The sequence below is a fragment of the Mirounga angustirostris genome, unplaced genomic scaffold, assembly GCF_029215605.1.
Source record: "Mirounga angustirostris isolate CCGP_5_RB_7025 unplaced genomic scaffold, mMirAng1.0.hap1 SCAF_4, whole genome shotgun sequence".
NCBI lineage: Eukaryota > Metazoa > Chordata > Mammalia > Carnivora > Phocidae > Mirounga > Mirounga angustirostris.
The window spans coordinates 38,531,147-38,544,097 of NW_026991712.1; the positions used below are offsets into that span (position 1 = coordinate 38,531,147).

At 46.1% G+C, this 12,951-nt stretch overlaps 1 protein-coding gene across 1 annotated transcript in view; it reads right to left on the reverse strand.

The window, feature by feature from the left end:
• Positions 1-6,504, reverse strand: part of LAPTM4B (lysosomal protein transmembrane 4 beta) — a 75,068-nt gene extending 68,564 nt beyond the window's left edge. Inside the window, exon 1 of the mRNA XM_045896186.2 lies at positions 6,178-6,504. Within this exon, the coding sequence (XP_045752142.1) occupies positions 6,178-6,276 (99 nt within the window). The 5' untranslated portion in view covers positions 6,277-6,504. The remainder of the gene's footprint in view (positions 1-6,177) is intronic.
• Between the last annotated feature and the right edge of the window lie 6,447 nt (positions 6,505-12,951).

A 12,951-nucleotide genomic window follows, 5' to 3' on the forward strand; every position in this document is an offset into this window, starting at 1 on the left:
TCTGATCTCTCTTACATGTAGAATCTAAAAAAACAAGCTCAGAGAACAAATGGTGATTACCAGAGGCAGGACATGGGAGGTCAGAGAAATGGGTAAAAGGGGCCAAAGGTAAAAAGGAAAAAAAAATATGGTCCATTACTGACCAACAAAAAACAAAACACAGAGTCTTACACTGGGGGGAAAAAAACTGCTTTCATCCTATCACCCTTGCTCATAATTCTTCAATGCCTCCCCACTGCCTACAGAATAAAATCCAAAATCTATAATCTAGTATTTTGGTCTTTTACAATCTAGTATAGTAGGAAAAACACTAGGCAGTAAGGATTATATAAGACTATGTATTAGCTCATATCTTGCCCTGGACTTAGGGGTTAAGTCATAGACTCTGACAGCTAAAAAGAAACTATCAATCTTAAATGAGCATATGACCACCTACAGCACCTGACCCCAGGGTTGCTTTAAGGTCTAAATAAGAATAAATGGGAAAGTCCACTAAAAACTATCAATCGTTCTACAAATACAAGCTGTCGGTTTTACTATCCAGTATTATCACCCAGACAAAAAAAAAAAAAAAAAAATCAATATTTATCGCACCAGACTTTCTCAGGATACAAAGAGAATCCACCAGGCTTGGGTACACAAGCACACTGGGACTTACAAAGTGAACCAGTTGGTTATTTGAAAGGTCAGGCCGTAAAGCTAATGAAACCAGCTACTCTGACCTCTTTTATCCTTTATAATCTGATATATGGCCAACTACCTTATGAATAGGGTACAAATACAAAGAGGCATTCAGTACATATTTGCTCAATGACTAAGTGCCTAAAACACACTTGGATGATGATGAAAAGGATGACATACACAAAGGCGTACTCGTCCCAGGTGTCAAGTTCAGGTGCTTTCAACGACCAGTACCCCCTTTTAAAACACTCTAAGAAAGTCACGTGGTAAAACAATGAAAGAAATTACAAAGGAAAAAGTTTTGCTTGAGTATGTTAAGAGAAATTCAGGTCCTGGTGGTAAAATGTACTCGTAAGAAATGGGGGCTTTGGCCTAAGGAGGAGCAAGCATTGTAATTGTCCTCCTCCTCCCAGTAACAGTCTCGGATTCTCTGGGAAATGACTCATCCCTCTGCTCTCAGAGCAAAGTTAATCCCATCCCCAGCTCACATCTCTCTCTAATCAATAGTTCAAGGGCAGGAGAATGACCCAGACCTAAATTCATCTGATAGTCTCGTCACATATCCCTGGCCTGTTTAGTTCAGGGGTGGACAGATCCTTAGGTTTGTCAAATCAGAATGAACTGTGGGATTTTTGCAATGACCTGCAAAAGAGGGTAACCAGAAAAGGAAGGAGTGGGAGGGGGAAAGACATGTCAGAAACCACGGTGCTAACTGTTTAAGCCAATTGACATTGGCTTACAACATGCAGGTCATGAAATACACAGACTTAACTAGGATAGAGAGCCAAAGTTTTTAGGAGTAGGCTAACAAGTTCATATTTGTGTCTGAGAAAAGTACTTCTGGGAACTGCATCTATAATAGACTTAAAAAAAAAATGTTGTTTAATGGCAAGGCTAGAAACAGAAAGACGATTATAATAGCCAAGTGAGTGCTAGTGGGAGCCTAAATGAGGCAAATGATAGCAAGAAGAAGAAAAAAGGACAGAATAAGGAGGTAATCAGGAGGTAGAACAAAAATCAATAGGACATGGACACAGAATCAAGGAAGAGATTACGGTGGCAGGAGAAACAGGCGTGCAGCCGAGGAGTCTAGACAGATGGTGAGAGAGAGACTAGAGTATGGGTGAACTTGGGGAGGAAGTTAATGGATTCAGGTTTAGAATAGGAAGTTTTGATGAAGAAAGAGTGGAAATCCCAGAAGACTACCTAACAATCAGCCCACGTCAAATACTTTTTATATTATGATCCCTCTGGAAACCAGGACAAGTCAGTCTTCATTCCCTGTGAAGATGGATAATCATCTTGTCTCTCTGAAAATATTTATAGTTATTAAAGGTTAGGTAATAATTCAACTTCTTTTTAGGGTAAGCGATTAAACTGCCTTTTAAAATAAACAAATACAAACCTCTATCTCATACTGTAACACAAAAGTTAACTGGAGGTAGATCACAGATGTAAATATAAAAGCTAAAGCCATAAAGCTTTAGAAGAATATATGAGAGTATCTTCACAATCTGGGGGTGGGCAAAGATTTCTTAGAATACAGAAAGTACTAACCAGAAAAGAAAAAACTGACAAATTGAACTTAAAATTAAAAACTGGTCATCGGGGCACCTGGGTGGCTCGGTTGGTTAAGTGACTGCCTTCGGCTCAGGTCATGATCTCGGGGTCCTGGGATTGAGCCCCGAGTTGGACTCCCTGCTTAGCGGAGAGCCTGCGTTCTCCCTCTCCCGCTGCCACCCCCCACCCACCGTCCCAGCTCTTGTGCACGTGTGTGCTCTCTCTCTCTCTCAATCTGTCTCAAAACAACAACAAATTTCTTTTCATCAAAATATATCATTAAGAAAATGGGTAGACAGCCATGCGCTGGGAGAAAACATTCACAAAATGGATCTTTAACAAACGACCAGGATCCAAAGTATATAAAGAGATCTTACAAATCATTAAGAAAAAAAAAGATAAAAACCAATTTTAAAATAGGCAATAAACAGCACTTCACAAAGGAAGATATATGACTGGCCAATAAGCAAAGATAAACTGTTCCACATCACTAGTCATAAGGGAAACATAAACTAAAGCTACCACGAGCTACAACTATATACCCACCAAAATGACTAAAATTAAAATGACTGACGACACCAAATGTTGACAAGGATGTGGTACAACTGGAACCTCCATACATTGCTGGTTGGAGTATAAAATGGCAGACCCACTTTGGAAAATTGCTTGGCAGTTTCTTATAAAGTTAAACGTACTTCTACCCAATAACCAGCAATTCCACTGCTAGGTATGTACTCTAGAGAAATAAAAACATACGTCCACAAAAAGTCTTGTGCAAGAGGGGTGCGTGGGTGGATCAGTCGGTTAAGCTACCTTCGGCTCAGGTCGTGATCTCTGGGTCCTGGGATCAATGGACCCTGCATGGGACTTTCTGTTCAGCAGGTAGTCTGCTTCTCTCTCTCTCTCTCTCTCTCTCTCTCCCTCTGCCCCTCCCCACTGCTCGTTCTCCCTCAAATAAATAAATAAAATCTTTATTAAAAAAAAAAGTCTTGTGCAAGAATGTTCAGAGCAAGCTTTAACCATAATAGCCCCAAACTGGAAACAACCCAAATGTCCATCATCTGGCAAATGGATAAATTGTGATTTATTCATACAATAATACTCAGCAATATAAAGCATCAAGCTATGGATGTACTCCAATTAACATGAATCAATTTAAAAGACGTTAATGCTAAGTGAAAGAAACCATACACGAAAGAATACATACAGTATAATCCCATTTATAGGAATAGGTAAAACTCTCCTTCAGGGTGGGGGTGAAGGGGTGGCAGGGATTAACCGGGAAGAGACACAAGGGAATTTTCTGGGGTTTTGGAAATGTTTTCTAGGTGTGTGGGTTACACAAGTGCATGCATTTGTCAACTCAATGTACTATAGGCTTCTGTGGATTTCACCATATGTAAATTATGCCTCATTAAAAGGAAAAAATAAACAAAAAATGATCTCTAATATAAATACCGAAAATCAATATGCTTTATTACTAGACCGAAGGAAACCTTTGTAATTCTAAGGCAAAAACAAAACACACCCACAACTTTTAAAAGGTAAAAACAAGTGGAAACGGGCCGACTAAAACATCACACGGGCCACAAACCAACCGTGGGACTGTATGCAAATCACTTAAGCTCTCTGGGCCTCTATTTTCTCATCTATAAAACAGGGATTAGAAAATCGACCTCACCAGGAATATGTAAAAATTACGCGTATGCAAAGCACCTGGCACACAGGGCCTTAGTAAATGGTAGTGGGGTAGGAAACAGCAATTAGAAAATGCATAAAAAAGATCCCCTTTACCTTTCTGGTATAATAGGCAATTATTTATTAATTTAAAGAAGAGTTTTATTTTAATATCTCCCCACAGCCCTATCCTTTTTTCATGAAAACTCTCCCCCTGTCGGATAACTGACCCTATGCCATCTGGACGGCTGGTGGGGGTAGAGGTGCCTTGCTCTTCAGTGACCCTGCTCCCTCATCTCAAAAATGTTCATGTGAAACGAAGTTTTGGGCAATCAAATTATATGTAAAGGTATGAGTGAAACTCACAAGTGTACATTGCTTTATGAAATGCAAAGACTTCTTATGAAGAGTGTCAGTACTAGAGCCAGGCATCCCATTTATTAGGTTTACCTAAGGTAGCATCCTTACATCTGCTAGAAAGCTTTCTAATTATCTTTCAAAAGGCCATGCTGTTTCCAAATGCTACAACACGCACAGCAATAACTACTTTCCGCAAAAAGCATGTTCAAACAGTAGACAAAGCTTGCAGAGTACTCTCCTTTTATCACACCAATGCTGTCTGGTTGGATTACAGCCAGCCACAGGGCTCAAGTAGATTTATCTTTCCTGTAGATCGTGTAAGTACATTTGCCTAATGCAGTGCCCTAGATTTTACAAATTACATTTGCTGGTGTACTTGCAAGTCTGCAGTTTTGAACATTTTCAAGGAGGACACAAGACATTTATATGCAATAGTCTGTCTTGACCATCAATAAAAAGCCTATTTTGAGGCCACCTGCTATCCTTTCGCTGTATTCAAAATTTCTGCAAAGCATTTCTTGGCTTTTAGCAAAGTCCGTGTCGAGCCAAGATGCTGATGGTCTATCTGCATTCAGACTACACAAAAAGAATCCACACATACCAAAGATCTGTTTGAAAGTCCTTAAGGCCAAAAAATGTCTATTGTGTGGCCGGTGATAGGCAAGGACTAAAGGAAACTTGAAACTATAAATAGCGCAAAGAACACCACAGGCCTGGGGAAAAATGTTTTGCTTAAAATGGCACAACGACACAATTCGACATGATGTCCTTATGATACCGAAAAAGTGAATCTGAACCAACAAAAAAACTCTGATGATTAAGAAGAATTTATTCTCACTAAACAGTTCAATATGCCATTTTAGTACCACTATTTCCTCAGGACGCAGTGGTATTCACTGCACAGTGGCTCGGGTCTAACTCTCCATCATGATGTCACAAAACCCGAAATGCAACGCAATCCGACTCAGTGTTGGTGCATGCAGTCCAGGGGTGCCAACAATCAACCTGGAGCAGGCACGGGGCCAGAAAGACTCCATCAGGTTTCCTCACTGCCCCCCGATAATCACTGCTCCCCATACAAACAAGTCCTTAAAAGCTCCAACCTAAAAAAAGAAAAAAACCCAGATTTGCTGGCGGTGTCTAAGAAAGGTACAGGGGTCACCTGTCAATGAGCAGGAAAGTAAGGGGGTGTAAAAATGGCTTCCCCGGGCGGACTGAAACGCAGTAAATCACAAGCAAATCCCTTTCTAGAGTAACGGCTTTACACCAGACCTGTGGAGGGACTCAGGCACCGAGCTGCCAAGCAGCCCCCAACCGTTTCTCCTCCGGACGCGAACGCGCGCAGGAGACCCGACAGCAAAGGCGAGACCAGATGCGGGCAGGGAGAATGGGCAGCCCGGGGCTGCAAGCCCGACCGCGGGGGCGGGGGGGGGGGGGAAGGGGGCAGAATGCTCTCCGTCACCCCCACGCCCCTGTCGCGGCCCGTCAAAACACAAAGCCCAACGGGTGGGGACAAGAAAGAAAGGAATGGAAAACACGTGGTCCGCAGATCCGATGGGGGCTCCCGGGCCACCAGGTGCACTTCTACCGGAAGCGGAGGACGCGGCCACGGCCGCAGCCCACAGCACCCCCGACTCCGGGCCCCGGCCGGACCCCCGCCACAGGCTGGCCGAGCCGGGGATCGCGGACAGGCTCGCGCAGAGAATTAAGTTTCCAATAATACAACTTTAGGCGGATTATAGCCGGCGTCGCCCAACACCGAGGCCGCACTTGGGGGGCGGGCGGTGCGGGGCGCAGCGGGCGCGCGGGCCGGGGTCCCGGAGGGGAACGGAGGCGGGGGCTCGCGGCGCTGGCGCCTCCTCGCCGGCAGGTGCGCCCCCCGCGCGTCGCCGCGCTCACCAGGTACCAGACGCCGAGCAGGATGGTGCCGGTGCGGACATGGCAGCAGAGGCAGCAGCTGTTGGAGTAGAACCGCGTCCAGGGCGCGACCATCTTCATCGCTCGGGCAGCGGTGCCGTGGCGCGAGCGCGCGCCCAAGTTTGCAGGACGTCGGCCGCGTAGCTCGGGGCTCCTTGCGCGGCTGCTGCCGGCTCCCCCGCCGCTCCCGCTCCCGGTTCCGCTCGCCCGTTCGCCCGCTCGCCAGGGGCCCGCGCTCCGCGCCTCAGCCGAGAGCTCCGAGCGGCTGCAGCGGCCGGACCCTGCGCTCCGAAGGCGGCGGGAGGAGGAGGAGCGGGGGGGGGGGGGGGGGCAACGCGGGGCGGCCCACGTGACCCGCGCCGGGGCCAGTGATGTCACCGCGGGCTCCAGCCAGCTGCGGGCGCCGCCGGCCGGGATAGATAAATCAATCATCCTGCACGCCCCCCTCCCTCCGCAACCCCCCCCCCCCCCCCCCCCCCCCGCCGACCCGGCCGGTCCGGGAGCAGGCCCGCGGTGGAGTTCCGGGCCTCCCCTCTCTCCTGTGGTCATCTGTGTAACTCTGTCACGGGTTTGAGATTCTTTTATGGTCTCGTTGGTTGTGGTTTCTCTCCTTCCACTTCTATTTTGCCGATGATCTGTAGATGCAAATGCCGTCACTGTTATCTTGCAAACTGGAAAAGGGAAAACTGCAGTCCTTCGAACCGCTGCTGGAGCCAGAGCAATTTGTCTCTGCTTCCCAGCTCAATTACTGTGGTAGTAACCTTTTTCCCAGAAAATAGGATGTGTGTCAAGGACATCCGCGCTGTGCTTCGGGTAGCATTTTTAATCATGACGGCAGCTCTAAAGAAACAATCATCGAGCCAGTTACTGCCTCAAGGTCTCTGAAGGACACAACGCAGAGCGTAAGGGGTACTGAAAGACAGGACTCCAATCAGGGGTTATTTCCTCCCATTTATTGTTTGGTCTCAAAGCGCCCTTGTCCTGGGTTAGCCGCTAATCACCGCTTAAGCTAAGCATCTCAGCTGAGTTAGATTATTAGCGCACGTCAAAGTTTCATTTCGGACTTGGAGCAACAGAAAAACTGGTCGGATTTAAATGTCTTAAGGACAGGTTATATAGGAGAGAAGGAAAATGTTCGATGCGGTGGTTTAAGTGTGGGACTAGTTAGTTTGACGAGGTTGTAAAGCTGGCGCATTCTTAGTGCCTCCCTTAAACCCGGATCCGAAGGGACTGGAGCGTCTTCCCCAGAGACCCTCAGATGTGGGCCCTTAACTGGAACTAGTAAGTAACATCATTGTGGGAGATAATCAGAAAGAAGGAAGAAGGAAGATCAGCTTTTGTTTTGTTTTGTTTTCTGAGACTACAAATTTCTGTTTTCTCTCAAACCTGAGATAATTTTCTCTCTGGCGTCTCCATTTAATGTTCGGTTATACCCATAGCTACTTTTAAACGGCCATGGGACAAGCATGAATGCTCTGAGCAGGGATGGACATAGAGAATCAGGGTGGGGAGTGCTACTTTCCAAATTCAAACTGCAGACATGTTCTTCTAACGACCTCCAGCTTTGCCCTCCCCACCAGGATTTCAGATTCATTAGGCACATGATTCATTTGATTAAAGGGAATTTTATATTTCACAGAGCTTACTATTCAGGATTTGAATTTACAGACATTTGCCAAATGGCTCTAGATAAGAAGAGAGATGGAGAGTAGAGAAAATCTGGCTGGAGAAAGGAGATAAGGAGAGAAAAGGTACATCTGCAAGCAAAGTTTATGAAATAAAACTTAATGTCAGTATCTCTAGAGTTATATTTATTTGGATGCAAGAGGATTGGGGAGGATTGGCAAAACAAATCCAGAAAAACAAAAACCCCAGAGGCTTCCCCAGGAAGTTACTCACAGCCGGGTGACTCGGGTGACTCTACTCATTCTCAAACAGCGGCATATTTACTGGAGTACTGATCGCAGTGGGACAGGTCTTTAGACAGATCACCTTGTTCTCATCCCTGAGCCCCTCAGCTTCTGGGGCCACAGAGCAAAGAGCAAAGACAATAGCCTCCATACCCTTGGTCAGGTTGCCCTGCAAGTCGCTCACCCCTCCTCTCCCATTCTTCTCTCTCTCCATGGTGCCTTCATCACGGGAGGAGATGGGGACACGGTAGGGACTCCATTTTAGAAAAGCCCCATTTACTCATGCTCCATAGTTCACCTTGCATCTGAGTAAACCAGAAAAGCTATGTTCATCATTCTCTGCGTTTCATCCTAGGCCCCCAAACACCTGATAACGTCTAAAAAGAACTGGATCCCAAACATGTTCCAGGACATTCGCCTCAAACAAACCTCCATGGACACTGGCATCAATACCCCACCTTCAGTAATTTGTGGAATAACATCTATCATTTACCTGACACTTGCCTTTGATGGGACTCAACCCTGGATTCCTAAAGGAACACGTACCCTGGACCCCTTTCCAATATAAACCCTAACCCCAAGCGACCAGGAGGCTCACCTCTCCTTTTCTGAGTCTCCCAGACACTCCGTGTGCTGTACTGTATCACTTACACTATTCAGTAAACTGCTCTCACTTCCTTCTGGCTCACAGCTGATTTCCATCTTTGGCAAAGTCAAGCACCCTCTGGTCCTCGAACAGGGCCTGCCTCCGTCCTTACCACATTTTAAAGCCTTTTTACCATTAGGACTTCAGGCCTTGCAACCTCTTTGTCACCCAGGTCCCTTCCCTTGCCTTCTTGTACTCCCCATTTTTCTCGCCCTGAATCCTCCCCTGGCCCCCTTCTTCTAAGTGCACGGATTTTCCAGTGAACTGAAGGAAATTTTTCTTTCCATCAGATAAAGCCACTCTCATTTCTTTTCCAAATCTCTTCTTTTCTAGGACTAATTGTATTTCAATATATCTGTTAGTGATCCAACATACCCAGGGTCAGCTTGAGTGGTGCCCGGGTATAGGAAATAAAGACATACATGTTGCAAAGATGAGAATATTCTGCCCCCGCTCCCAAAGCTGACAGTGTCATCCAGTGAGCCAGTCACAATGGCGCTAGTCAGAATGTGTGCCGAGTATCCCTATAGGTAAAAACAAAATACAAAGGGAAAGCAGGGAGGGGCCAATTACATTATAACTAGGGGAAGTTAGCATTTCAGTTGGGCCTTGAAAGGGTGAATAGAACATAGACCAGGAACATAGAGGGAAAGGAAGAAACACTTGCTCTGGGGTTTGCATTGGACCAGACACTCTTGCGAGGTAGGGAAGGTCTCACGAGCTACCTCTATGACCTGGGTAAGGGTCTGTCCCGTGAGATACCTCAGGACCTCTCTTCAGAGGCTGAGAAAATTAAAGAGCTACTACTGTCTAGCTATCCTGGAAAGGAAAAAGGGAGGCAATGCCTTCTGTGGATGTGTTGGAAAAGCCCCACTGTCTATGGCAGAGGGTGCTGTTGAATGTCTTCTTCAATGATGCAAGTACTTCTCAGTCCTTGATGGTACAAAAGAAAACCTTATAGGTCTCCTCACACACTCTCCAAATAAACCAGGGATCTGTTCATTCGTGTGGTCATGAATTTGGTGAATGAAAACTTTCCGGGTGCCTCCTTGGAGCTGAGTGAGCATGGCTGTCAGCTCAGAGAACATGAGATAGTTTCTATCTATAGGGATCTCACAACTTCAAGAGGGAAATAGAGAAATAAACAGAAAGTCACATAATAGCAAGATAAATGCTACCGTATGTTTAGCACAAGGTGCTATGAGAGCCCCACATCTCAGTTTGGGGAAGACCAGGGAAGTGACATCTAGGCTCCTTTGTGTGGGGTAAGTTGGACTTGGCTAGGGAGAGAGACGGAGGACCCCCTCAGACAGGATGGGAGCGGGACATGCAAGGGCCCAGCATCTGGTAAGCTCACAAGTTTAGAAACAGCAGGTAGTATGATAGCTGGGAGTTAACATTTGAAGGGAAGGGGGGCAGAGTAGAGCAGATGGGGCTAAGGAGGTTTTCGGGGTGTCAGTATAGGCAGGGGAGGTAACAGAAGATGAAAAGCTTTTCATGCCATGTTGCACGGAGAGGTTTGGAGCAAATCTCCTAAGGAAATGGGGAGCTTCTAATCTAAATATTGAGCCCGTATTAAATCCATATGCCTCCATGATCAGTTAATGTCACAAGCTTAAGGCACATACAAATGAGATAGGCAGGACTGGCTATATTATTTGTGGGGTCCTGTGCAACAGTGAGAACGGGGGTAGGGTTCTCATTTCAAAGTATTCAGCATTCCAAGATGGTGACATTAAACCACACGTGGGCTCTTCTAAGCAGGTGCTTAGACCCTGTGCTGCTGCCAGGGTCACACGCCCACGAAGCTGGCCCTGGAAATAGGTCCCATGTCTCTCTTAGAGATTAAAAACAAAACCAACAACAAGAAAGGGAAAAGCTGTCAGATAACAAAGAACTATCTCATAGAAGCTGTGATAAATGTCAATTTTATAGGAATGTGTGGAAGAAAATAAGTAGTATGTCAGATGATTCATCGAAGAATCTGGACCTTGTCCCAGCCGAGGCGGGGGGGCGGGGGGGGGGGATGAGCAGGACTGTGACGGTCAGAACATGGAGCTGGCTCCAGGCCTGAATTACAGCCAAGGTGGAAGTGAAAAATTATGACTGATGTGCTCTCAGAGATGCACGTAATTAATCATATATTTATTAAAGCACACATTTGGGGTTTGGTCAGGTTTTGGACGGGGTTTGTGAGAAGGAATGCATAAGACAGAATCCCTGCGGCTAAGAAACTCACGAAATAGTGAGAGGGACAAAGATGGGCGGAGGGATTCATTCGTGGGAGAGAGTGTGGCTAACAATTAAGCAACAGTAGTCTGATCCATGGTGATATTAATATGCTACTTCAGTTTTTTATCGGTGTGTAAAGATCTGGTTATGCAATCAAATACATCTGTATCAGTTAGAGCCCAGGCAGGAAAACAGGGAACATTCTAGAAATTCCACACAGAGGGAAGGTAATATAGGAAATTGGTTGCTGCCGTAAAGTAGTTTCCAAGTGCTGTCTTGTCCCAGTTTTGTAGTCAGAGCTCAAAGCTCTCAACTCCCCCTTGCAGACAGTTTTTGCTAAGCCCCCTCCCCAACTACTTCCCTTATCAGGCCCTAACACGCTTAGGTTATAAGACACACTTCCTCAAGTGAGCTACCTAACACACAGGGGTGGCCCTTTCTTCCTTGGGTCTGTGGAATTTTCCAAAATACCCAATCCCCAGGGAATCCCTCACAACCTAGCTAACCTCAGCCTGTTTGCCATACATAAGTTATCTCTCTCTCTTTTTTTTTAAAGATTTTATTTATTTATTTGTCAGAGAGAGAGCACAAGCAGGGGGAGCGGCAGGTACAGGGAGAAGCAGGCTCCCCACTGAGCAAGTCGCCCAATGCGGGACTCGATCCCAGGACCCTGGGATCATGACCTGAGCCGACGGCAGATGCTTAACCGACTGAGCCACTCAGGCGTCCCCATAAGCCATTTCTTATAGTTCCAATTTGCTGTTGCCCTGTCCGCAGGTGCGACCCCCCCCACCACCATGACGCCCTGCCTGGCTGTCTTCTTTCACTGGGAGCTGTAATTAACAAAGAATTCTGCCTTTCACCTATCCTGAAGTGTCATTGTATTGTGCCCCACCATCAAAAGAAAAGTTATATGGGGTACCTGGGTGGCTCAGTCGTTAAGCGTCTGCCTTCAGCTCAGGTCATGATCCCGGGGTCCTGGGATCGAGCCCCACATCAGGCTCCCTGCTCGGCGGGAAGCCTGCTTCTCCCTCTCCCACTCCCCCTGCTTGTGTTTCCTCTCTCGCTGTATCTCTCTCTGTCAAATAAATAAATAAAATCTTTAAAAAAACAAAAGAAAGAAAAGTTATATTTTACAGCAGGATTGCACCCAGGTGAGAAGTCAGAGGAGAGACAAAGAGGCAAGCCCAGGTATTGGCAAAAGGAAGAAGGAAGCTGCCCCCTCCTGTTTGGCTAGAGTCCAGACCATGGCAGGAAGGATGACCACCAGAGGTCAGCACTGTCAGACGTGTGTGACCACTGTTGGGAACACCTCCCAAAGGAGAGAGAAAAGAGGAGGATGCCTTGGCCTCTCCCCTGCACCCACCCTCCAGTCTTTTACCAGTGCTTCCCATTGGCTGAACTCCCAGGAACCAGTAGACAAGGGGTCTGGAAGACATACTTTCCCGTCATGCAAAACCAGTAGGGGTTACACCCATGCTCACAGCAGCATTACTCATAACAGCCAAAAGTTGGTATCAACCCAGGTATCCGTGTACCCCCACGATGGAATACTATTCAGCCTTCAAAAGGAAGGAAATCATGCCACATGCTACAACATGGATAAACCTTAAAGACATGATGCTAAGTGAAATAAGCTAGTCACGAAAAGAAAAATACTGTCTGATTCCATTTATATAAGGTATCGAACATAGTCAAATTCACAGAAAGTAGAATGGTGTTTGCCAGGTGCCTGGGGGACAGCGGGGGGAGGGCGGAGGGGCAGGAGGAAATGTGAAGTTGTTGTTTAGTGGATATAGAGTTTCAGATATGCAAGAAGAAAAAGTTCTGGAGATCTGTTTCACAGCAATGTGAGTATACTATACTTAAGTATACAGTACACTTAAATATGGTTAAGATGGTAGATTTCATGGTATGTGTTCTTTTTTTTTTTTTTTTACCAGAATAAAACTTTTTTAAAGAAATGAA